At 40.6% G+C, this 23592-nt stretch overlaps 1 protein-coding gene and 1 long non-coding RNA gene across 8 annotated transcripts; one reads left to right on the plus strand and one right to left on the minus strand.

Annotated features, from left to right (window-relative positions):
• On the minus strand, positions 3366 to 13471 carry LOC102159962. Its single transcript, XR_002340123.1, has 4 exons — positions 13210 to 13471; positions 12942 to 13141; positions 9613 to 9669; positions 3366 to 5013 (listed from the first exon to the last, which is right to left on the minus strand). It is a non-coding gene; the product is annotated as an uncharacterized LOC102159962 (long non-coding RNA).
• SNRPB2 (uncharacterized protein RU2B) lies at positions 13051 to 23233 on the plus strand. 7 transcript variants are annotated; one of them, XM_021077336.1, is made up of 8 exons: positions 13116 to 13146; positions 13540 to 13737; positions 14749 to 14838; positions 15221 to 15393; positions 19721 to 19861; positions 20941 to 20991; positions 22290 to 22378; positions 22865 to 23233. In XM_021077336.1, exons 3-8 carry the CDS (start codon positions 14775 to 14777, stop codon positions 23022 to 23024), a joined length of 678 nt encoding a protein of 225 aa, XP_020932995.1. In that variant the 5' UTR covers positions 13116 to 13146; positions 13540 to 13737; positions 14749 to 14774; the 3' UTR covers positions 23025 to 23233. The 7 variants fall into 7 exon arrangements, with proteins under 7 accessions (XP_020932994.1, XP_020932995.1, XP_020932996.1 ...); XM_021077337.1 differs by having other exon boundaries at positions 13118 to 13146; positions 13540 to 13620; XM_021077335.1 differs by lacking the exon at positions 13540 to 13737 and having other exon boundaries at positions 13051 to 13146.

The following is a 23592-nucleotide window of genomic DNA, read 5'->3' on the forward strand; positions in this document are numbered from 1 at the left end:
CAGGGACCGAACCCTCAACCTCACGGTTCCTATTCGGATTCATTTCGCTGCACCACGACAGGAATCTTGTTGGCTTTTTACACTCAACATTGTATTTGTAAGATTTATCCATGTTGTTGCATGTAGAAATGGTTGGTCCATTTTTTTTTTCTTTTTGGTCATACCCATGGCATGTGAAAGATCTTGGGCCAGTGATCAAACCTGAGCCATGGCAATGAAATGCCAGGTCCTTAACCTACTGCCCACAAGGGAACTCCCTCCTTGTCCTTTTTTCTTTTTAAACCTGCACTTGCAGCATATGGAAGTTCCCAGTCTAGGAGTCAAGTCGGAGCTACAGTGGCCAGCGTATACCACAGTCATGGCAGCACCAGATCCAGCCACATCTGCGACCTACATCGCAGCTTACAGCAACACCAGATCCTTAACCCACTGAGCAAGTCCAGGGATCAAACTTGCATCCTCATGGACACAACACTGTGTCCTTAACCTACTGAGCCACAATGGGAACTCCTCTCCTGGCCCATTTTTATTGTCATATACTAGTCCATTGTGTAGATGTATACTTATTCCATATCTTTATCCACTATACTGTTGAGAGATATATGGGTAGTTTCCAGTTTGGGAATATTATGACTAGTGCTCTGAACATTCTAGTGCACGTGTGTTGTTTTGTTATTGATCTTGCATGTCCACAGGCATGTCTATGGAACATTAAACTTGGAGTAGAGTTTCTGGGTCATAAAATATTCCTACATCCAGCTTTAACAGGTATAGCCAAACAGTTTTTGAAGGTGGTCGTACTTATTTACACTTCCCCAACAATATCTGAGTATTGTCTGCCTTCTCCATTTGAGCTATTCTGGAATGTGGGTTAGAGATTGCTTTTAAGACCCAGAAATTTGGGAGTTCCCACTGTGGCACAATGGGACCAGCAGCGTCTTGGGAGCACTGGGTTGCAGGTTGGATCCCTGGCCCAGCACAGTGGGTTAAGGATCCAGCATAGCCATAGCTATGTCACAACTATGGCTAAGATCTGATCTCTGGCCTGGGAACTCAATATGCCACAGGGTAGCCAAAAATGGAAACAAAACAAAACAAAACAAAAGACTCAAAAATTTGGAGTAAGGTTTTTTTTTTTTTTTTTTTTTTTTTTTTTTTTTAACCCTTAGTGGAAACCTTCAGTGAGCTAGTTAGTCTAGTGCTCCTCTGGTATCTGATGCCTACTGCTGGAGCAATCTACAGGACTCTATCAACCTGGAAATATCTAACACCTAAGGTGGAATAATTCAAAAAAGTATGGGGCAAAGAGCTCATGATCCACTTGGGAAGAATTCTCTGTATGACACTAAAAGGCCACAGTGGAGTACTAAAATGTTTGGGACCAATGTTAAACGTTCTCTTAATGTTTGCTGAATGTTGGGTGTTCACTGTCAAATGCAAACAGTAGCATCAGTCCCCAAGTGCAGACAGGAGAGATGACAGAGCACTGGGGCTGGGAAAATCTTCAGGAGTGAAACGGGACTTCAGTTGGGCATTTCAGTGTAGGATGTTTGCAGGTGGGGAAAACTAGAACAGTATTTCATGACATTTTTCTGGGCAGATGGGCATGCACATCTGTGTGTATGTAATACTGAGCAAATATTTTAATATTGACAATTACCTAAATTGCCAGCACTTTAAGGAGAGGCATGATTATGTCAGAAACACAAGGCACAGGGATCAGTCCATCCAATGTTTCAGAGAGTTAGTGTCATCCTTTATGTTTCAGATTGTCTTATATCTTGCATTAGCCATAACTTCAGTCATTTAGAGCAGAAGGGGCTTTGAAATTAGGGCAGGCATTAAAATATGATTTGTATGCTGTTGTCAGCAAAATCTCTTTCCCACCTCACATTTCAAAATAATAAAGTAAATCTCTCATTTCTTGTACGCTCTTCAAAAGAATAATGTTGCTATAATCATATACTACAAGAAAGTCTTTATGATGCATTTAACTTGGTGGGTATCTTTTTTTAGACTCAGGAAAGAAATGTGACAGAGAGGGTCTTGCCTCCAAATACTAATTTTTCACTTTTTGTCTTTAGAAAACAAAACCACAGGCAACATCTCCTACTAAGAAGTACATTTTTCAGCCTTGTTTGTAACTAGGTGAGCTTCTATAACTGAGTTCTGTCCAAAATGATATAAATGTAAGTATATTTTGAGACTTATGAGAAGCCTATCTAAAAGATAGTGGAGCAGTTCTCGTCGTGGCACAGCAGAAATGAATCCGACTAGGAACCATGGGGTTGCGGGTTTGATCCCTGGCCTCGCCCAGTGGGTGGGGGATCCGGCGTTGCCATGGGCTGTGGTGTGGGTCGTGGACGTGGCTTGGGTCTGGTGTTGCTGTGGCTCTGGTGTGGGCCAGCGGTGGCAGCTCTGATTGGACCCCTGGCCTGGGGACCCCATGTGCCATGGGTGCGGCCCTAAAAAGACAAAAGACAAAAGACCAAAAAAAAACAAAAACAAAAACCCGCAAAAAAACTAGACACTCTCAAGAAAAGAAGAAAAAAAAAAAAAAAAAGGACTTCCTGTGTGGCTCACAACATAACTACTTGGTGTTGCTTCTACTGTGGCTATGGCTTGACCCCTGGCTCGGGAACTTCCATATGCCATAGGTGCGGCCACTTGTTTAAAAAAATAATAAATAAATAAATAAAAGATAGTGGAATAAGCCTTCCTCCTTCTTTCTTCTGCTGCCTAGAATGTGGATGTAATGGCTGGAACTCCAGTAGCCACAATGGACCATGCGGTGATCTTTTGAATGGAAGGTTCGATTTGTTTCAGGCCAACATATTTAGTAGGGTGGATCTTTAATCCAATATTTCTGGTATCTTTATAAGAATAGGAGAAGAGACACAGAGACATACAGGAGAGAAGGCCATATGATGACTGATGCAGAGATGTGTCTGCAAAGCTAAGGGACACCAAGGCTTTCCAGAAGCCAAGAGAAAGGCATGGAGTAAATTGTCCCCTAGACCTCCAGACAAAGGCTCTGCTGATACCTTGATTTCAGATTCTAGCCTCCAAACTGTGAAAGAATGAATTTCTGTTAAGACACCTCATTAGTGATAGTTTGTTACAGAGGCCCTAGAAAATGAATACATCACAATCCCTACCCTTTCCACATCTGATCCACCAGCAAGACCTGTCAATTATGGTTCTAAATAGCATTTAGGAGTTCCTGTCATGGCTCAGAGGAAATGAATCCAACTAGTAACAATGAGGATGCGGGTTCAATCCCTGGCCTTGCTCAGTGAGTTAAAGATCCAGCATTGTCATGAGCTGTGGTGTAGATTGCAGATGTGGCTTGGATTCTGCTTTGCTGTGGCTGTAGTGTAGGCCAGCTGCTGTAGCTCTGATTTGACCCCTGCCCTGGGAACTTCCATATGCTACAGGTGTGGCCCCCAAAAGAAAAAAGAAAACAGCATTTAAATGTCTATTTCTCTGATGCCACATTAATTCAGCCTAACCTCATCATCAGTTGAATATTGCAGCAATTTCCTAACTGGCCCAGACTTGACCCCTCCAATTTATTCAGAAAGATCCACACAAAGCCTCAGATCATGTTCCTCCTCTGCTTGAACATCTGACTTCTTTTTTTTGAACATCTGACTTCTATTGCTCTTGGCATAGCATCTAAATCATGGCTTTCAAGATGCTACATGATCTGATCCAGCTATACTGCTCTTTTCTTTTTCTTTTTATAGTTATTCAAATTTGGCAAATAATTTCTTTTAATCTCAGGGCCTTTGTAAGAAGTATTTACTTTGCCTGGGGAACACTCCAGGTGAAGGAGAGAGAACACTCTAGTGAAGGAGAGAGAAGACAACAACTCACTGGTTCATGCTCGTTGTGGATGTCAAAGCCAATGAGCACCAGACAAAATGGGCTGTGAAGATGTTCTATGACATTGATGTGGCCAAGGTCAAAACCAGATCAGGGCTGATGGAGAGAAGAATGCATATGTTTGACTAGCTCTCCATTATGATGCTTAGGGTGTCACCAACAAACTTGGGATCATCTAAACTGAGTCCAGGTAACTCTAACTACAATTTTTTTCAATATAAAATAAAGATGGCCATAGTAGTATCTCCCTTCCCACAAGTTTTCTACAGTGTGAATTTGCCATTCCCACACCAACAAATGGAATTCAGTTTCCTTCCCCTTGAATTTAGGCTGGCCTTATGACTCACTTGTAATCAACAAGAAATTTTTTAAAGTTTTGTTGTATGACTCTCCAGTCTAGGTCCAAAAAGATCATGTAGCTTCCACCTAGCTTTCCTAGGATGCTTGGTATGGGGAAACCTGCCCCTATATAAGAAAGTCATTGGCCCTGAGACCACCAGGTTCTGGAAACACCATGCCTGGTTGCTTCAGTTGACAGTCCCTTGTGAGCTCAGTCTTTAGCCACTCATGCTACCAGACATGTAAGTGCAACTGTTGGGATCCTCTAGACCAACCCACCTGCCACCTGAGCCCCACTGAGTGACTTAGGTGGCTCCAGAAGGAGTAGAAGAAAGAAGAACCACCAAGCCACACCCTGACTGAATTCCTGACCCAGAGAGGCAATGAGACATAATCAAACAGTTGTCTTAAACCATAAGTCTGGGGTAAGTTTGTTATCCACAGTAGCTACTCACCATGCACAAACATTGACTTTTGGTCTGACACATCAGAGACATCAGAATCCCTGTGACAGCAGGTGGCACATCTATGCTTCTTCAGCTACTGTCATGTCTTTAGTACCTAAGAGGATTCAGGATGTTGTAGGTGCTCAATAAATATAAGAGGGTCCCCAAGTCTGAGGGCACAGACTTCTGGGCCACCTTGTGCTGAATGAAGCCAGAGAGGAGCTCTTGTCTTTGCCACTTGTAATGGAATCTGACGTTTGCAATTTCAGTCATGAGGAAATAACTTAGAACAAATCTCTTTCAGGCTTCTAAGCTGACCAGTCTTATTTAGAACCTTCGACTGAAATGACAAAATGCATTATAAGTTATATTAATATCTTTTAGGAGCTGAAGTCATTTGGTAATTTTAAATGTCAGAAAGTAGATTCATATTAAAGCTGAAAAAAAAAGACTATGATTAAAGGGAGACTATCCAATATCAATAGGGATAAATACTACTTCCTACTTTTTTCACCATCCATTTTAATAAACTCATTAACCCATGTGATGATGTTTCTGCTAGTGGACACTGAAGAAATTTACAATAGTTTAACTGACCCACATTCACCTTAAACAAAATAGAATAGGAAGTACCAGCCTCATTTACATAATTGTTTTGGATTTCCCAGACAGAAATAATTTTCAGGGTTGTCTTGTCTGAACATAATCTGCAATTTAAACTACAGGCTTCTTTTTTTTTTTTCTTTCAACTTCCTTGTGATAAGAATCCAGACTGTCTCATGATGTTAAGTCTTGCCTGAAATGTTTTATACATATCCTGGTCTCTTGTCTCAAGATGATTCTGACCACCCTAAAATTAGAGTGTGAACATGACATCTCTTTATTTTTTCAGAACCCTTCCCTGAAGGTATGTGAAAATGCTACCAACCACTAATTCTTCTCTCAGTTAGGTTTCAAGATTTTTTTGTTTTTAAGGCTGCACCTGCAGCATTCTGAGACCTACACCACAGCTCATGGCAATGCTCGATCCTTAACCCACTGAGCAAGGCCAGGGAAGGAACCCGTGTCCTCATGGATATTAGTCAGGTTCATTACCACTTAGCCACAACAGAAACTCCTCAAGATAGTTTATTATACAGTCATCTTACATAGGTGCTCAATAATTTTAGGATTAAATTATTCAATGAAGGTCACTCAGAATGTAAATCATATAGTTGTAAATTGATTACTTTGATTTTCTCCCTTGAAAAGGAATGATTCACCTCAGATATATAAACTCTTATACACTTAAAATAGTCTGTAATTATGAAACTGCTTATATCAACTCTTTTGAACTTTCTAAGAGTTATTAATCAGAGGCAGTTTAAATTAGTGTGTAAGTCAGGATAGTTTAGGATATGCTGCATTACAAATATCCCCTAAATCTTAGTTAATTATTTCTTGCTTATGTTACATGACCAGTTTGATCTGGTGTATCTGTGTGAAGAGGAGCTGTTTTCTGGTCATTGTAGTCACTTGGGAACCTAAACTTGACAGAAATTCCTCCTTATGATATAGGTCTCAGACCACAAAGACAGGAAAACAGACATTTGGCAAGTTGTGCACTGGTTTGTAATGCTTCTGCCTGAAAGTGATGCTTATCTCATGTCCTCACACTTTGTTAACCAAAGCAAGTTACATGGCCATGCCAGTTTGCAAAGGGTATGATGTGTAAGCCCTCCGTGAACTTGGAAGGAGATAGGAAGAAGCATACTTGTGCACAGCTGCAATAACTACCAAAAACAAGGTGACCCAGGACCTCAGAAACATCCAGACAACCTCTTGTCAAGAAAGAACAAAAAGTCCAGACGTTCTCATTCTCAATTAAGGCTTATTTCTGGAGTTCCCATCGTGGTGCAGTGGTTAATGAATCCAACTAGGAACCATGAGGTTTTGGGTTCGATCCCTGGCCTCGATCAGTGGGTTAAGGATCCAGCGTTGTTGTGAGCTGTGGTGTGGGTCGCAGACATGGCTCAGATCTGGTGTTGCTGTGGCTCTGTCATAGGCCCAGCAGCTACAGCTCCCATGATTAGACGCCTAGCCTGGGAACCTCCATGTGCCACTGGTGTGGCCCTAAAAAGAAAAAAGACCAAAAAAAAAAAAAAAAAGACTTATTTCCAGTTGCCCAGGCACTTAAAATAAAGTACAGTTTCAGATACACAGCACCTCCTCAGAAAGAAAGAATCCATGTGTGTTTGCATAAGATCGTGTTCTGTGTCTAACTATTGTGCAGTCTTGGATAATTGAGCAACACTCTTAAAGAGGATATGCTTAGGATCTTGCAACCCCAAAGATGGGACCAGCAGCATGAGCATCTCGTGGGGACTTGCTCTACATGCAGATTCTCAGGCCCTACCCCAGCTCTAGCAAATAAAAATCTGATTTTAACAAAATGGTTAGGCTATCTGTATACACATTAACATTTGAGAAGCACTGGATTAGGATATCTGCCTGGGATATGCCAACAAAATCAATGATACATCATGCTTGAAAAGACAACATTGAAGTCCCACATTTTTAAAAGTTTGCCTTTTAAAAATTTAGATTTTTTTTTGTCTTTTTGTCCTTTTAGGGCTGCACCAGCAGCATATGGAGGTTCCCAGGCTAAGGGTCTAATCAGAGCTGTAGCCGTCAGCCTATGCCAGAGCCACAGCAATGCCAGATCTGAGCCACGTCTGTGACCTACACCACAGCTCATGGCAACACTGGATCCTTAACCCACTGAGCCAGGCCAGGGATCAAACCCAAAACCTCATGGCTCCTAGTCAGATTCATTTCTGCTGCGCCTCAATGGGAACTCCAAATTTGGATTTTTAAACTGTCACAGGGCTCAAGACTCAAAAAGAAAAATTTATTGCACTGAATCATAAAGCAAAACCTAAGAATTTTATCTGCATAATGTCTTGCTTGTTTGGTGGGCTGCATGGGACTGGCATCTTATTTTCCAATCTTTTTTTTTTTTTTTTCTTTTCACGGCAGCACCACAGCATATGGAAGTTCCCAGGCTAGGGGGCAAATTGGAGCTGCAGCTGCTGGACTATGCCACAGCCACAGCAACGCTGGATCCAAGCCACATGCAGCAGTGTAGGATCCTTAGCCCACTGAGTGAGGCTAGGGATCAAACCTGCATCCTCAAGGATACTGTGTTGGGTTCTTAACCCACTGAGCCACAATGGGAGCTCCTACTTTTCCAGTCTGGAAGGGAATGGCAGTCGTGTGATGTTACTTCAGTGACTTTCAGAGAAGGTCAGACTGTACCATGCAGAGCACAACTTACACAAAATGTTGAACATTAAGAAGTTCAGATTTCCTTCATGATTCTTTGAATTAGTTATTAGGTCTCAAAGGCAAACTACTGCTTCCAAACTTTATGGGGTGCAGACATTATCATAGCCTATCCCTTCTATTTTGGGGAAGAGGGTATTATCCTCTTATTAACATTAACAAAGTAGTGCGCATTAGAGGTGACGGTTACCTCTTTGGTTTTTTTCTTCCCTAAAAATAAGAATATTTCCAAAAAAGAGGAGTTCCTATTGTGGCTCAGGGGTTAAGAACTCAACCAGTATCTATGAGAAGGTGGGCTCGATCCCTGACCTCACTCAGTGGGTTAAGGATCCAGCATTGCCACAAGCTATAGAGTAGGTTGTAGATGTGGCTCGGATCCCCTGTGGCTGTGCTTGTGGCTGTGGCTGTGGCTAGCAGCTGCAGCTCCAATTCGACGTCTAGCCTGGGAACTTCCATATGCCACAGGGGTGGCCACAAAAAAAAAAAAAGGACTATTTCCAGGAGTTCTTGTTGTGGTGCAGTGGAAATGAATACAACTAGGAACCATGAGGTTGTGGGTTCAATCCCTGGCCTCACTCAGTGGGTTAAGGATCTTGCATTGCCATGAGCTGTGGTGTAGGTTGCAGACGTGGCTTGGATCTGATGTGGCTGTGGCTGTGGTGTAGGCCAGCAACTGTAGCTCAGATTGGACCCCTAGCCTGGGAACCTCCATATGCCTCAGGTATAGCTCTAAAGAGAAAAAAAAATTGCAAAAATAATAAAAAGGAAAGATTGAGGTGAAATAAGTAGAGTTAATTGTACAAAATGCTTTCTTCCCTGAATTGTGGGGCTGAGTGCTTTTTAGGAAGTTTCAGCCACCACCATCCCAACCATCTAGGAAAGGTAAACCTGATTTGATGCTCAACAATAATGCCTCAGTTTGTTTAAGGCTTGTTGTGAAATAATTTCACTCTACATAAATTTTTTAATGTAATCACCACCTGGGGAGCAAAAGAAGATACAAACAAATTGTCATATATTTGTGGTTCTATCTGACATAAACAGGCCAAAATTTATGCACCACAGTTTTATGATTCATTTTCCTCTAAATGTGGCTCTGTCTCCAAACTACTGCAGCAAGATATTGAAAACATTAATGAGAAACATAAAATACATGCAGACAAGGTAGGAAAAATATATGTGTATTCAGCGTCACTAAGAGACGTCTCAGTTATCCTTATAATTTAGATGTCTTGACACAGTTTTTTTCCCAGATATTGGTGGTAATTTTTCTGCAACCCCTAAAACAAGTGAGCTTCATCAGCAGCAGACACATTAAGCTTGGCTAGTGTTACAGCACTGCCTCTGGGTTTAGTTTGATAAGAACCCTATTTCATAGCAAAGTAAATCATGTCACCTAACTGAAATTTGAGAGACAGGACTGAGTAGAACTGGTAAACCCGTTTGCTTTCCTAGTATTTTTTTCTTTAAATATATGGTTTTTTCAGAAATAGACTCAAAGACATAAAAAAAACTCACTTATAGTTACCAAAGGCATGGGAAGGGATAAATCAGGAGTTTGGGACTAACAGACAAGCACTACTATATATAAACTTGATAAACAACAAGGACTTACCATATAGCACAGGGAACTATATTCAATATTTTGTAATAACCTATAATGGAGGAGAATCTGAAAAAGAATATACATACATATAACTGAATCACTTGGCTGTGCATCTGAAACTAACACATTGGAAATCAACTATACTTCAGTTAAAAAATATGTGAGTTTTGACATCTGATTCCTGGTCTAATCCTCAAGAGGTGAATTTTGGTTATAAAGGAGTAATGGTTCTTTTCAGCACATCTCACTAAAGTTTGGGTGTTATAATGCTCTGAATATAGCTGTGTAACCAGATAATGCAATGCTTCTTACAAGATCAGAAAAGCTCCTTTGTCCTTTCTTTCCTTTTTCAGGCCTACTTTCAAAGATGGGTTTCTCCAAATCACTCAGGAAACTGCCCATGGACAGGAAAATCCACTGGCTCTTTTTAGAACCTGGGAAAGAGCTTGCAGGTCATTGCCCCTGAGTTGACACTAGAAGATTTCCTCCTCACAGTGTAATGTAGAGTAGCCACTGTTTTAGTTGGTCATAGACCTCCACCTGTCCCTGTCTTTAGGTCTCTGCATTTCCTGTGGCATTTTCTGCCCAAGTAGAGTGTCTTTGTAAAGTTTTATCCCCTCCCCCCCTTTTTTTTTTTTTTTTTTGCTTTTTTTAGGGCTGTTTGTGCTGCGTATGTAAGTTCCCAGGCTAGGAGTCAAGTCAGAGCTGCAGCTGCCAGCCTACACCACAGCCACAGAAACACTAGATCTGAGCTGCATCTGTGACCTACATCACATCTCATGGCAATTAACCCATGAGCTAGGCCAGGGCTCAAACCCACATCCTCATGGATATTAGTCAGGTTCATTACCACTGAGCCACAGGGGAATTCCCTATCTTACCCTTTTTTTAATGGTTATAATGAGCTCTTGGTCAGAACAATTTACAAACCACAGTTTATCCATCTTCATTATCATCAAACAGAATTATTGCTCAGATGCCCCGTGTGCAGGGCAGCTTGTCTTTTGTCATTCAGCAATGTTTCTATTTCGTTCATTTTCTCTTTAAATGTGTTAAGGACATTCTCTTTGTATTCTCTTTTTTTTTTTTTTTTTTTTTTTTTTTTTTTTTTTTTTTTTTTTTTGTATTCTCTCCTAAGTCCTTACCTGAGGCAGGATTATTTACATTCTAATTTTTATATCTACCTAATAAAATATGCCTTTCTGTGATTGTTTAATATCATTTCCTACACTTATGTGCGTCTTCCTAAGGCATCTCATTTGTTCAGAGTTGCCTAATATTCCATGAAGCATCATTCATTTATTCAATACATATTTATTATCAGTCACTTTTTCAGTTAATGAAGGTACTTGAGTGAAGAAAGTAGAGAAAAATCTCTACCCTCAAGAATCTTACATTATTTTGAAGATTACTTGTTGCACCTCTACATGATCTCTTTTTTTTTTTTTTTTTTTTTTTTTGTCTTTGTCTTTTTGCCTTTTCTTGAGCTGCTCCCGTGGCATATGGAGGTTTCCAGGCCAGGGGTCTAATCAGAGCTGTAGCTGCCAGCCTACACCACAGCCACAGCAACGCCAGATCCAAGTTGCGTCTGCGACCTACACCACAGCTCATGGCAATCGGAGCCTAACCCACTGAGCAAGGCCAGGGATGGAACCTGCAACCTCATGGTTCCTAGTCAGATCCGTTAACCACTGTGCCACAAAGGGAACTCCCATGATCTTTTAAAATAAAAATCCCCGTCTTATAAAACAAATCTAGTTGACCCCTTTATCCATATGTCCAAATCATGGTCAGCATTTAGAAATAATATTTATGGGAGTTCCCATTGTGGCTCAGAGTAAGGACCCAATGTTTTCTCTGTCAGGATGCTGCTGAATCCCTGGTTTTGCTCATCCGGTTAAGCATCCAGCATTGCCACAAGCTAGGGTGTGGGTAGCAGATGCAGCTCAGATCTGGTGTTGCTGTGGCTGTGGTGTAGGCCACAGCTGCAGCTCTGATTCAACCCCTGGCCCAGGGAACTTCCATATGCTGCAGGTGCAGTCGTAAAAAGAAAAAAAAATTATGAACCATTTATTTTGTGTCTGGCAATGTGCTGACTGTTTTACATTTTTAAACTCACTTAATATCACAGAAGGAAGTTGCATTATGATCCCTAGTTTACAGATGAGGACAGTGAGGGTCAGAGGGATTAGTTAAGGAGAAGATACAGGATTCATTTTTTCTTGGTTCTCAACAACCATTTCATATTCCAGATGATGCTTTACACACATTTGATAAGTGGATGAATGAACACACATACTTTTTGGAATTCTCCTTCAGCTTGCCTTAATCACCAACAACTTGATTACTAGAACAATCTACTCATTTTGTGGGGAGAGAAGGTGGGAAGGGTGGTAGGGAAGTGATGCTTTTTTCAATGAGTTTAGGAAGATGATTGTATCAGTGTTTAGCTATTACTGGAGGTAACTGCTTTATCAGGTGAGACAGCTGGACAGAGACATCAATTCCCTCCAACGTGGGAACACAGATTAGCTGCTTCTGGGATTTAAGCTCTTCAGTAGAATGTTGGAGAAGAGTTCCCTCAGAGTCTCAAGAATTGGAAGAGACTTGGGTGGGTGGAGGGTACCGGCTGCCTGAAGGTGGGGGCAGCCACCTGGAGGTGGAGGCAGCCCTCTGGAGAAGGGAAATCAGGGCACTTTCCCCTGCAGTGGACAATAGGTGCTGCACTTGTAAAACTATTCAAAGGGTCCCTGACTTATGACGGTTCGACTTAAGATTGTTTGACTTTACAAAGGTGCAAAAGTGATAAGCATTCAATGAAAACCAGACTTTAAATTTTGAATTTTGATCTTTTTCTAGGCTTTTGATATGCGGTAGACACAGTGTCCTGATGCTGGACAGCAAGCCAAAGCTCCCAGCCACTATGGGACCACAAGGGTGAGCCACACTACCACTGTGTTTTGCACTTTCAGTACAATATTCACTGAGTTACACGAGATGATTTTGTGCAACTGTAGGTTAATGTGAGGGTTCTGAGCACTTCAGGTAGGCTGGGCTAATAAGTTGTGATGTATGGCAAGTTAAGCGTATTAAGTGCATTTGCGTCTTACAAAGTTTTCAATTTACAGATGGGCTTGTCAGGACGTAACTATATGTAAAGATCTGTAAAGCATTTGGAAAGACAGAAGGCACCTGTTGTATGGGATAGACCAACGCAAACTCATGGGTAAATGAATCACTGCCTTTCGCTGTTCCCTTTCTCAGCGGTCCCACGATTCCAGTTTAATCCCACAGCATTCCTCACAAGCCTCTTTCGCTTCTCCCACATCCCCTCTCACCTCTTCTTCCAGCCAGAGAGACGTGCGTGTGCGCGGAAGGATTCTCAACTGCCGCCTTGGAGACTGTGGCTTATCGATCCACTCCGGGCTCGACTTCTTGATTTGTCGGTACTCGATTGAGGCGCTTGGCAGTGTTACTTCCGGCGCCCGGCCCCACTTCCGGCTTCCAGTTTCCTGGTTGCACTGGACGCGGCGACCGTCTGGGGTGAGTTGAGGCTCTTTCTTCCTCGCTTTCTTCGTTTTCGGGCTTGCGGATTCCTCTTGGCACCACGCTCCCCTGCTGGAGCAGGGGATGGACGAAACGCGGTGCTGGGGCTGAATGGTTGGCTGTCGGGAGTTCGGGGAGGGTCGCCGAGGGGTCGAGGGGGGATGGAAACTGATGCGCGGGTCCGACGAGGTCCCCGGACTTCGGAACCTTGTCTCTTAGCGGGATGGGTCGGGGCCGGAGATCGCGTGGCGGCTTCTTGGGGCTTCAGGCCTGGGCCGTGGGCGAATGTGACTCGGTCTGGAAAGGCGAGAGGCTCGCGCATATGAAGTTATGGATAACTGGTGTCCCTTGGTTGCTGTGAGGGCCTTACGGCTCGCTTTGGATTTTCAGGTGCCTGCCGGAGGCTTACTTTTGGATCAGGGAGGCGACCCCGGTGCCCCGGCGCTAGTCCTACTTTCCGTAAAACATCGCGTGAGATAATACGAGAGCCTCTCCTCTAGTCTTCCGGCTTTCTTCGCGGCCCCAGACTTCCAGTGTCAGTTTAGGGGTTCGCAAGTCTCTGAGAACCGTTACCTTTCACCTGTTAACGTACGAGTACAGTCCCCATCTGTATGCTCTTGTCAGTCGACCTAGGCTGTTCACATACCGTGGGTGTAAATATTCATGAAATGAAGGAATATCTGGGGCAATAAGAAAATAAAGGTCAAAATTTGCAACTGAAACTGTAAATAATAGTGTGGTGGGTGTGAAAGAAAAGTACAAGAGACAGAAAGCAAGGGTTGAATTCTCAGATCTCTGGTTTAATCAGCTGTGTGACTACATGTATACAAAGTAGGTATTAGCTTGTGATAGAAATTAATAACGTGTTGCTAGAACTTTATCTCATTTAGATAAATAAACTCTACTGGGTAGATTCTGTTCCCATCTCATTTTTTCAGAGTGGACCTGGGAGATTAAGTAATTTGTCCTCAGTCAAGCAGGTAGTAGGAAGCATAGACATACGTGAATTCAGATCTGGCTGGCTCTAGATTCTGAGCTCTCAACCATCTTGCAACCGCTCTGGTATTTCAGGTCGGTTACAGGTGACTTTGGAGGCAAGGCAAGACTGTTGGTGATGGTGTATATAAATTAAGTAGTAAATATGAAAGTGCCCGTGAAATAGTTCTTAGCAAATTTCATTATTGTTCCGTCTTGATTTTTACTGGACGTACATTTGCTAGTTCTTTTTTCATTTTTCTTCAAATCTACTTTTCCTTTTTAACAAAGTTTTAAAATTATTTCACTAATGAAAAACAGGTGGAAAAACAGTATCACTTGTAAGTGAAAGATAAGTATAAAAATAAATGTGTGGAATAAAAGAATATTATTAAAATCTGACTAGGTAATAGTGCCCCACCAAGTTTTCAGCCTGAGAACTGTTCTTGTTTTATTTCAAGAGAAAGGCTAGTAAGTTCTGGAGAAGTTTTAGACTGTTGCCAAACTGATATTTTCTGACATTTGGAATTGAAAAGATTGCAAAGTTAACCTTGTGTCCTTAATTCCACACCACCACGCAATGAATTCTCCCTGTTTATAACAGAATATTTACCATCTCTTTAGGCTGTTTGAACAGTTTAACTCAAAACATGGATATCAGACCAAATCATACAATTTATATCAACAATATGAACGACAAAATTAAAAAAGAAGGTAAGTGCTTTTTAAAAAGTAACTAAAGTGTGTTTACTTACACCATCTTAAAAATTAAACTGCTTCAAAAGTTCTCATCTAGTCCTCTTTCTCAGTGCCTGAAATAATGGTTTATCCCTTAATGCATGGGGATTTTAAGGCTTTTTAAAGATAAAAAGTAGGGGGCTGAAAATGTGTGGAATTTGTTTTCACTCATAGATCAAATGATTTTAAAAACTTGTAAAATTAGACAGCCAATGTGAATAGTATGATATTTTTATTAAAAAATGTAACTTTGTATAAATAAATAAGGGAATGGCAGGGGTGCGTGCAGTGTCATTTTATGAAGAATCTTGTCATCATTTCATTGACAAATAACTGGTTTCTCTCTAATTTTGTGCAGAATTGAAGAGATCCCTGTATGCCCTGTTTTCTCAGTTTGGCCATGTGGTAGATATTGTGGCTTTAAAGACCATGAAGATGAGGGGGCAAGCCTTTGTTATATTTAAGGAACTGGGTTCATCCACAAATGCCTTGAGACAGTTACAAGGATTTCCATTTTATGGCAAACCGATGGTAAATCAATCTTACTATTTTGGCTTTGTTCACTATTAATGAAATGGTAGATTTGTAAATACACCCCTGAAAATATGGCTTGTTTTTTGCTTTTAACTACATGTTAGAGTGGGTTAGGGCTTATTTTATTTATGTATTTATTTTTATAGGAACACAGTAGTAGAAGAGCTTATAAGTCACCACTTAATTTATGATAGTTCAAATAGCCAAAAGCAAAATACATTGAGATGTAGAATATTTTAAAAGCAGTGTTAGTATAGGCAATACTGTCCTCTCAAAAGATCTAGAAATTAATAATTACTCAGAAGATTAAAAAGAAACCTCTGTTCGTAAACTCGTAAAACACAAACAAAATTGTAGGTCAAAGAGAAATCCAGTCTGAAGTTTCAGAAAATACCATAATTAAATACTGTATATCAGAAGCTGTGCAATCTAGATAAAGCAGTGATCTAAAGACACTTCATAGACTTAAAGTCATAGGTTTTATTAATGGGTGACAATGAATGGAAATGAAGTAGTTATATATGGAAAGTTTTAAACTCAGGAGTGATATAATGAGATTTCACATTTAGCTGCTGGGTGAAGATTGGATGGTGGTAGGGATTGAAGGGAACTAGAGAACTCAGGAGGCGTTGGTATAAGTCAAAGTTGGTAGAGGGTTGGATTAGGTTGGAACAGTGCATGTAGCAAAGGGTTTTACCTTTGTGAATGCGTACAGAGGACCCTGGGTATGGATTCCCAAGTGCTTTTCTACTGGAATTGGAATGTGATGGGTAGGGATGTTGGGGAAAGAGCCAAGTCCTGCAGTTTCAAGGACCCATGTTCTCATTCTGGTTCTGCTGTTAACTGGTTCTGTGCACACGTTCACCACCTGTAAAATGTAAGCAGATTGGATATTCTTTGCTCTTATTCATAGGTGAACAAAAATTCTATAAAGGACCAGTAATAAATATTTTAGGCTTTGTGGGCCATGTACAGATTCTGCTGCCTATTCTTTTGTGAGTGTGTGTTGTTGGTTTTTTTTAAAACAATCATTTAAAATTGTAAAAAATGAAAAAGAAATAAAAGTTTTCTGCCATTCCTGTCGTGGCACAGCAGAAACGAATCCGACTAGTATCCATGAGGATGCGGATTCGATCCCTGGCCTCACTCAGTGGGTCAGGGATCTGGCATTGCTATGAGCTGTAGTATGGGTCACAGATGCAGCTCGAATCCCAAGTTGCTGTGGCTGTAGCTCTGATTTGACCCCTAGCCTGGTACCTTCCATATGCTGCGGGAGTGGCCTTTAAAAAAAAAAGTTCTTAACTCATAGACCATACAAAAACAGGTTATAGGCTGGATTTGGCCCATAACTTGTAGTTTAGACCACTGGTCTGATCCCTTTATTTTTACAAATGAAGAATCAGGCACAGAAAGCTTATGTTAATAATACCAGTAGTAGTATGAAGATTTAAGGGCTAATCTAACACTCAGTACTGTGACTTTTTTTTTCTCCCCTAAACAAGGATTCAGCATGCTCTCTGTAAAGGACCGGATAGTAAATATTTTAGGCTTTATGAGCCAGATGATCTCTTTTGCAGCCACTTAACTTTGCCTTTATGGCCATAGATGGTGGTAGGTGAATGAGTGTGGCCATGTTCCAAGAAGACCTCATGTGCAAAACAGGCAGCGCTGGCTGTGGTCAGTTAGTCTGAGGACCTCTATCCCACACTGTGTAATTCAGGCCTGGGAACTTTCTGTTTTACTGGAGCAAGTTTTCTTCTCACCCTCTATCCAGTTCTCCTTTCCCCATCATTTCCCACCTGACTGGGCACCGTATTTGTAGAAAGTCCCATTCCAGAAAACTGGGAGGTAGGACCCACGTTCCCTGATTTTCGGTTAATTGGCATTTCCTGAAAGCAGTTTATCTTTCTCAGTAGTATGAAAAAATAGCATACTTGAGATCTCACTTGGTGGTAGCATAGGACTGGGTTTTAGTTAAAATCTAAAACTACATTAGAATGAAGGAACGGTTTTTTCCTCTTGAGGTTTTTAGGTCTGTTTTGCTAAGTTGGGATGACAAGGTTGCATGACTGACTCAGATCCAGGAAAGCTGAAAATTGTTCACTGTGTTTGGCCCTGGCTTCACCTTGCCAACTAAATTTTTAAAATCAATGGAAAAAGCCCATTAGACTGATCTCATATTGAAGGTATTTTAGGAGGTCCATTCTCTGCCTTTAGGAAAGTAGTAGTTGCTGCCAAGTCGCCAGCATCCTGGAAAAGGAAAAGAATGTTCCTTGAGCTGTCTTTACTTAGGTGGTTTCAGTTGCTCTTTAACTCAACATACCAGATTAGAAATGAACAAAAATTTATATAACTTGGAACTCAGAACAAAATTATGCTCTGTGATTCAAGGATATTTGGATATTTAATTTCCAAAGTAGCTCAGTAAGACAGAACCATCTTCCTAAGGGCTTCTGTAATGAAACCTTTGGAATAAATGTAAATCTTGCGCCTTCTCTAAGTTGTGAATGGACTTTTATCCTATACCAGGATTTAGTCTAGACCAGGGCTTTTCAGCATCTGATACTTGGGGTATTTGAACTGAATAGTTGCTGGGGCTGCCTTGTTGGTTGTAAGGTGTCTAGAGCACCCCTGGCCTCTGCCCTCTTAGCATGACAACCCACTGTGCCCCCTTTCAGCACTGCCAGCTGTCTCCTGGGGGCGGATTCTCCCCTGATTGAGAACTGCTGCTCCAGACCAGCCTGCTGAAAGCGAGGATTCAGGGCAGAGGTATTCTCAGGCCACAGGGACAAATACAAGACCACCCAAGATCTGTTTAGGTCAACAAGGAGGTTAAAGACCCAGGGTAGCTGGGAAGGAATCCTTGGGACCAAGTCAGAGTTAGTCCAGACCTGTCCCTTTCCATTAGATGACGACATGCAGGATTATCAAGAGTTGATCACAGCTAAGTCCGTGGTCTAGTGGCTAGAGCTTTCATAGGAAGCCTTTGGGACTGAGCGGTCCTGGGAGGCCTGCTGCCCTCTCATTCTCCTGTACATTCATCTCTAGCTAATGTAAAAGAAAGGGAGTTCCTGCTGTGGCCTAGTGGGTTAAGAACCCAACTGCAGCAGCTTGGATTGCTATGGAGGCATGGGTTCGATCCCTGGCCCGGTGCAGTAGATTATAAAGGATGGGGCTTTGCTGCAGTTGTGGCTCAGACTCAATCTCTGGTCCAGAAACTTCCATTGCCATGGGTGAGGCCATTTAAAAAGGGGTGGGGTGGGGAAAGAACTGCTTGGTTGTGACACATTTCTTGCTTTAAAGCCTGCATTACTTTAAAATGTCACTTGTTCCCTTCAGACTGAAATCAATTTCTTGCCATACGGGACAATTTTAGAGAGAATTGATAGGGCTGTGGTGTTTTGGTATGATCACAGAGGTAGTTTCGGCTCTTTGGGTGCCAGGGAAGAAATATTCCCTTGAATTGGAAGTTGTAGTTTGCAAATAGGCACACCTGGATGACAGCATAACTTGTAGCAAAAGTTTTGGGACAGGTAATTGGTATGAGACTTAGCTATGTGACAGTGCCTTAGGGCAGGGCCATACTGCTCATGGTGTGCCCCCTCTCCCAGATGCCCTCTGTGCTTGTTTTAAGTACAGACTCTCAGGCCTCAGCGGAACCACTGCATCAGGATCTGCAAGTTCTCTGGGTAATTGGAATGCATGTTAAATTTGATGAAATGTAGTCCTAGACCAGGGTGTTTCCATGCCTGCTCCCTGGTGTGTGCTATGCCTCCTGGCTATGGCCTGTCAATCAGGTCAGTGTTGTAGTTGCACTAGCTATGTTGTCATCCTTTTGTTTCCTTTCAAAGCTTTTAAAATTTAAGTTGATGCCCCCATTAGTCATTTCATTTAAAAATAATAGCTCAGATTCAAAGGCAGGTCTTTCTCAATCTTTGGTACTTTAATTTCGGAAGTAACAATCCCATGCATATTTTGACCTTCTGTTGAGCATCCTTGCTAAGGGATGGACAGCTTTCCAGTGCAGTTTTCTCTGTTTTTTTAAGTGGAGGAGAGCAGTGGTATGGATATTTCAAAGTCCCGTTTTCTCATCTGAAAATATATGGTTTTTTCTTCTAATACACATAGCTGAATCTAACTTTGTCTCACTTGTAAATCATGGGCCACAATTTATTTTCATTTGGAGCTCAGTGTATTTGACATTTCCTTAAGGATGTGTTTAAAATTAGCTCATATTTGCTTAATGAAATTTGCAAAATTAATGACAAGTGTAAACAGGCTTCAGCGGAGTGAAAAGTAACCTGTTTTCAAATAATTAAAACAGCGAATCCAGTATGCAAAAACAGATTCTGATATAATATCTAAAATGCGTGGTACTTTTGCTGACAAAGAAAAGAAAAAAGAAAAGAAAAAAGCCAAAACTGTGGAGCAGACTGCAACCACCGTGAACAAGAAACCTGGTCAGGTAAGATGGGCAAATGTTCATATTTTTTTGGTGTCAGAAAATTTGATAGTTCTTTGTCTTCCACTTGAGGGGTGATCTTTGGGGCATGCTTGTGCATCTCTGTGTGTTTGAGGTGGATTTTTAAGAAGCTAGAATGGTTGAGTTCTAACATTTGTAGATTTGTGTTTAAGCAACACATTATAATGTAAAACTTTACTTATGGCAGATATATATTAAACAGTTTTATTTGAATTTGCCTGACATTTGGTTCCATCATTCTCCAAAATATGTTAATATCTATTGGCTTATTTTTCAAGTTCTGTGTATAAATAATGCTATAGATGTTACCTTGTAATCATGAGTATTCCACTCAAAGCTGCTTTCTTTGAACAGTTCAGGAATTCAAAATCTAATTCAAAATACTAGATAAAGGTGAAATTATCATCCAAAAAGTAGTTACTTTGAGATTGAAAGTGATTACAAATCAGTTTTACTAAGTATGATTTTTTGCTTTTTTGTGTATTTAAAAAAAAAAGTGAGAAAGACTAGTTCTTGGCTTTTCTCTTATATATTTCTCCATAATTTTAAAGCCTGGAGGTTGAATTTTATGATATAGTCTAAAGTTAGGGCTAGACCTTTCAAAAATATTCTACTATACATAAATGTTTGAGTGAGTTTTTGAAATGTAAATTTGCAGCAAAAGTAAGGTAGAATAAAAAAATCTGTTAATCATACTTTTATGCAGTAATTATAAATGTAAATATCTGCTGGGGTTTTTGGGGTTTTTTTTGTCTTTTTGCCTTTTCTAGGGCCGCTTCCTGCGGCCTACAGAGGTTCCCAGGCCATGGGTCTAATCAGAGCTGTAGCTGCTGACGTACACCACAGCCACAGCAATGTGGGATCCGAGCCGCGTCTGCAACCCACACCACAGCTCATGGCAACGCCGGATCCTTAACCCACTGAGCAAGGCCGGGGATCGAACCCTCAACCTCATGGTTCCTAGTCGGATTCATTGACCATTGAGCCACGACAGGAACTCCGTGCTGGGTTTTTTTAGAAGGGTTGGAAATTGTAACTTTCTCTTATTTTTTTTGGCTTAGGGAACACCAAATTCGGCTAATACCCAAGGAAATGCAACACCAAATCCTCAGGTAATATTATTTTTCCATGTGATACTTATTTTAAAATAAAATTATAAAACAGTGACAGAAATATACAACAACCTGCATGTCTTCCAAAACCGAAAATTATTCCATCTCTAAGCCACAGTACATTAAATTATATACCACTTTAATGTGGAAACTCACTCCTCAAAACATTCTAATTTTCTTTATTCCTTACTCTGCACAATGAATCAATAACAGAGTCAAAATGACAGCTTCTAAGCTCTGTGAAGGCAAGGAGGAAAATTGATGTTTTTCCACAGTATGTGGCCCAGAGCTTTCCAGACTTGTGCCTTGGGTTGAGTTGGCTAAGGCACTAACCCATCTTTTCTAATAGAGCCAAATTGTTTTACAGTTTCCTTTGCTCTTGTTTCCTCAGCACAGATATTTTTAAGTCTCCTGATACAGGTGTTTTAGAAACTCGTTACCAGGTCTTCCCAATAAAGGCCTCAAGAGAAAGCCTCGGTCATGGACTAACAGTTTCCCATGTGGTCCCTTGGGTGCTAGAGTCTGACAGGATCCTTACATCTAGGGAATTGCTTATCTACTTCTTTGTAGTCTTTCAGCAGTTACAGTTCAGTGCACAAATGCCAGCACTTAATTTTCTGAGCCCTAAGTTCTTTACATTTCATCTTTCTTCCATGAAATTAACCCGAAGATGGGGGCTCTTATATATAAGAACCTTTTGCTATGATTCCCTGTATCCTTGGGATCAGGTAGCAAATAATTTAGTTTAATATCTAATAACAGTGTCCGTTTCTACTTATTTGTATGTAACTAGATGCCATGTATATCTCATTGATTTGCAGAAAACATTAAAAATCACCAAGTAGTGGTTCTAAGTAGAAATCATTCTGTTTCCCTATGTTCTAACACACCGGGAAGTAGTAAGCAGTAGTGCAGAGGGTTTGAGTACCTGAGGGTGGGTGACATCTCTGCCTTATCTAGTTTCGTTAGGATTGGTCATGTAATCCAGAAGACAAAATCCTCCAATTCTAACTGACCTCCAGATGTTTTAACTTAAATATTGTTTTAAGTACTGTTAAAAACCGTTCTTAAGATTTATAATTTTCTAAATTTGTATTAAGTGACTTGTTTAGTCACTGTTAGGTTTTTGTTTATTTCTCTGGTGTCATTGTTTTTCAGCTTAGTGTTTGATGTAGTAAGATTTCACAAGCCTTAAACAGTGGAAAGTTGTTCTCTGAAGTTTAGATTTTAATGTGAGAGCTAAATGGCTTACCATGCTTTTTATACTTCTAAGCTAGCTTTGCCTTTTCTTTTTATAGGTCCCTGATTATCCTCCAAACTATATTTTATTCCTTAATAATTTACCGGAAGAGACTAATGAGATGATGCTATCCATGCTGTTTAATCAGTAAGTGTTTTCATAAATAAGTCTGTGTTCCGAGAGCCTTCTGACAGGACATCTACCTCTTCCCTGGGTTGAATCCATTTGTGTGTCATGTGGCAGTAATTCTTACAGCTTCATTGATTTGCTCCAGGATTAATCACGAATTGAAACCATTTAGCAGGTTTAGCAAACGAAAAAGCTAAATTACCTCTAATGCTTGAATTATTAATGCTATTTGATGAGTAAAACAGGAAACAAAGCTTTGATGAAATGACAAAACCAGAATTAGTTTACATGATTCCTGCCATTCTTCTCATGCTATTAATTACATTTCAGGCTCTTTCCTCCTGCTCAGGATTCTTGGTGGATATGATACTTTTTGTGGACTAATATCAGGGTGTTGCTTAACAAACTTAAACACGAATAGACATTTGTGTATTTGATGTCATTTCTGTATCTATATATGTATACATTGTTTCCATATATAAAAATGGCTTTTCTTCCTTATAGGTTCCCTGGTTTCAAGGAAGTACGTTTGGTACCTGGGAGGCATGACATTGCTTTTGTTGAATTTGAAAACGATGGACAGGCTGGAGCTGCCAGGGATGCTTTACAGGGCTTTAAGATCACACCATCCCATGCCATGAAGATCACTTATGCCAAAAAATAACATTTGGGATAGTTGTCTTTAAAGGACTTGGTATTTATGGTGTTTGTTTTGATAATGTTTGGTCAGGCCATTTTATTGGGGGAGTGGGGATGTGTATGTGAAATTTTTGTAAAGGATTTAAAAAATTACCTAGTCTTTGGTTAGCCTCAGTGAACTGTGAACTGCAAAGGCCTTAATTTTGCCCAATAAACATTTATTTGTATTTTGTATGTAATATTTCATTTATGGGCCCACTGTCCCATCATCGCATGCTAGTGCTAGTCTAGAACACATGCTAAGGGTATATAAAACTAACAGGGATCTTTTCTAGTGTTATTTTAAGCAGCTAATGGTAGAGAAGCATGGAACCATGTTAATAAAAGTAGAGTTAGATCAAACAGTTGATTAGATTTTCTGTAATGTTATTTCTTATGCGTATGAACTGCCATCCTAGAGTTCATTCTTTTTTTCTCTCTCTCTTTTTTAAAAAAATTGACTTTTATTAATGGCAAAATGATCATCCTGGAGATTAGAAGAAAATGAGACCTGGGCAGGATCTAAATTTCTTGTTCTTCAAATCATTGAGCAT

The sequence above is a fragment of the Sus scrofa genome, chromosome 17 (genome assembly GCF_000003025.6).
Source record: "Sus scrofa isolate TJ Tabasco breed Duroc chromosome 17, Sscrofa11.1, whole genome shotgun sequence".
Lineage (NCBI taxonomy): Eukaryota > Metazoa > Chordata > Mammalia > Artiodactyla > Suidae > Sus > Sus scrofa.

What these genes read in the sequence shown, in the direction of transcription:
- SNRPB2 (XM_021077335.1), top strand. Translation starts at nt 14,775, where the DNA reads ATGGATATCAGACCAAATCATACAATTTATATCAACAATATGAACGAC. An exon ending in CGACAAAATTAAAAAAGAAG is followed by an intron (nt 14,839 to 15,220) that starts GTAAGTGCTTTT and finishes AATTTTGTGCAG; the next exon opens with AATTGAAGAGATCCCTGTAT. An exon ending in ATGCAACACCAAATCCTCAG is followed by an intron (nt 20,992 to 22,289) that starts GTAATATTATTT and finishes TTCTTTTTATAG; the next exon opens with GTCCCTGATTATCCTCCAAA.